Raw genomic sequence first — 2,955 nt, forward strand, 5'->3', positions numbered from 1 at the left:
TTGTAACACAATTATTATATGGAAATATGAGATGTTATTTTTTCTTTTAATTATGTAAATCATCCACACACAATCAGCTACACAGCATTGCTCTGAACTAAGCATTTGAGTTTTAAATGCAGTCCATGTCTTCTGCAGGACATGTTTATACAGCTTCAGTCTGAACATAAAAACGTGAGTGGGCATTTGAAATAAATTACATTGAATGCAAAAAAATAATTTATTAATTACATTCATTCATTCACAAAAGAATAACTGTGACATAAGCATTACTGCTAATATATGTCTCCATGATGCTTCATGAGATGTACAGTTAAATTATACAACACAACTCATTCCCAAGGTATTAATGAATTTATTATCATAAAACAGTACTTCCATGACATAGGATAGTCACAAAGGGGTCACACTTCTTACCCATCGCTTATTCCTTTGAAGATTTAGTGAAAACAAATATTCACTTTTGTATATCTAATTACAATTAATATTAAATGAGATACGTTACAGTCCCAAAAATCTACAATTATGATGCAGACATTCTCAAAAAGCTCACAACAGAAGAACCCGGCAAACCCTACTACATATACTATGACTTTATCGCTTGCCTCTTTTGTTTCCTGGAGGTGGTTTTTGAAGTTGGAAGCTCTGATTATCAACAGGCTGAGGTGTAGGAAGTGTGTTTAGACCACCTGAAAAACCTCCAGATGAAAATATATTTCCAGAGAGATTTGTTGGAAACTGAGATGGATGTTGCTGTCCTCCATACCAACCTGGAAAAAAAAAATACCCCTGTAAGACTGACAACCATCAACTCTTTGGGGTATTTTGTCCTCCACCAAATTCTATGAAAACTGTTGTTCCATATGCATCAATTTTTGTTTTAATCATTTCTTCCAGACCTATGATTTTTCAATCACTCTCCAAAATTACACCAAATTATTTCTGTCCCATGAAGATTAAGAACATGACAGACAGTTCACTGAATATACACATCATCAATAAGGAGTCATACTGCTCAGTAACTTCGGTAGTTGGTGGAAAAGTTGTGAAGAAGTGACTATTCACATTGTGGTCTTCTGGGTTGTGAGACTGTCTAGTCTTGTAGGCAGATACTGATATATCATAGGTAAATGCTACCTCCATCTTCAATGTTAAAGTGTGAGGCACTGAGTTAGTTATATAGGCAGGCTGCAATAAATGATGTCACTCACACCCAGTGAGTGCGGGCAGGAAGACAGACAGCCCTTTTCAGTAAAAGGAGAAGTATCTGAATTGTGTGGTATAGGTGCAAACTTTAGCTTACCACCTGCTTCTACTGGTTTCTCGCTAGGCTTACTCTTCAGCCCTGAAGACTGGGGCCATACATTCCTCTGAAACATTGGGCTCTCTCTCAACTACATAGTGTTACTACCCATAAGACCTTAGTCTACAGATACAGCTTGCTCTAAATAAAAGCAAGTAACAGTTTACTTACAAATATTATGTTCTTGGACATTATCCATCGTCTTGCCTTTATCTAAAATCCTCCCTATCTCTGGAGACAGGGACTAGCTCTATCGATTGGGCCCAACTGAGTAGGTTTTACATGAAGGCAGAGACAGAATTCAGTCTCCGAAATGTGTTTTGAAAAATAAACAGGACGGTTTTTAGATACAGACAAGACGATAACATCCAAAAACATAATATTTGTACTACTGTACCATCATCACAGACTTTTAGATCTTATTAACAGTTTACTTGTAAAGGAACTGCAACCAGCCTACAATAGTATCTAATATTCCAATGCTGAATGTTGAGTAATACAACTATAGAAGTGCTCTGATTCAAAATGTTACTGCACAAAATCTACTCCCAAAGCCCCTACACATATTAATTTCACTTCCTGAATTCAAGAAATATAAACTGTTCTAAAACCTAACGACTCAGATTACATTCAGTTTCAGAAATTAATTCCATCTACATCTGTGCTGTGCTACATCTGATGTCAGTCTTAACTGTCACTGAATTTCATATTTCACTTCATACAATGTCATAAAATTTGTGTCTAGAACACTGGTTAAATATAGGACTTCAAATAATTTAAACAATTCTGTATTTGAAGAGTGCTGTCTTCTGGGATGTAACACTGTGTGGGCCAGAATGTTACATGAGGCATAAAAATAAACTGAAAAATAATACATTCGGGTTCCAAAGTACCATCATTCATTCATTCATTCACCAGTAATCTGTCAACATGACAGGTCCACAGTCTCTTCCAAAAGAGTTCCTCCACTTGATGTGATCTAGAGCTTTCTCCTTCAAATGAAAATATCCTCTTCTGTCCCCAAGGACATCCAGCATCTTCTTACGTCTTCTAGTCACTTCTATCCACCCCTCTATCTTTCCTTCAATAACTTCTTTTAGAAGGCAGTTACCGCATAAGATATGACCAATCCAATTAGCCTTCCGTTTTCTTATTTCGTGTAGGATATTCCTCTGCTCACTGACTCTAAGTAACACTTCATTTCTCACATAATCGGTCCAATTGATCTTCTCCATCCTTCTCCAACACCACATTTCGAAGCTTTCCAGGTGTTTCTGATCTACTGCCCTAAGCGTCCAAGTTTCAGCCCCATACAAAGCAATGCTCCAAATGTAGCATTTCACTAGTTTCTTTCTCAAATTTAAGTCCAATTTGCTGGTAAAAAGATTCTTCTTCTTGCTAAATGCAGCTTTTGTCATGGCAATCCTGGATTTAATTTCACTAGTACACCTTCCATCATCTGTTAACAAGCTACCCAAATATATAAAACATTTCACATCCTCCACTTGTTTTTGGTCTATCTTTATTTTGACTAGGGTTGGTTGTCTCGAAATTTTCATTACTTTTGTTTTCTCCACATTCATTTCCATGCCATAGCACCTTCCAATTTCGATTAGTCTATCAATCATACCCTGTAGCACAGTTTCTTCCTG

The 2,955-nt window shown here is 36.6% G+C and overlaps 1 protein-coding gene across 2 annotated transcripts in view; it reads right to left on the reverse strand.

Annotated features, from left to right (window-relative positions):
* Window positions 1–206: 206 nt before the first annotated feature.
* Window positions 207–2,955, reverse strand: part of LOC111863417 (nuclear pore complex protein Nup58) — a 25,146-nt gene continuing 22,397 nt past the window's right edge. The window contains exon 8 of one of the 2 annotated variants that reach the window (XM_023849727.2): window positions 207–770. In XM_023849727.2, the coding sequence (XP_023705495.1) occupies window positions 595–770 (176 nt within the window). In that variant the 3' untranslated portion in view covers window positions 207–594. The remainder of the gene's footprint in view (window positions 771–2,955) is intronic. The other variant, XM_023849728.2, reaches the window with a different exon arrangement.

The sequence above is a fragment of the Cryptotermes secundus genome, unplaced genomic scaffold (assembly GCF_002891405.2).
Source record: "Cryptotermes secundus unplaced genomic scaffold, Csec_1.0 scaffold840, whole genome shotgun sequence".
Lineage (NCBI taxonomy): Eukaryota > Metazoa > Arthropoda > Insecta > Blattodea > Kalotermitidae > Cryptotermes > Cryptotermes secundus.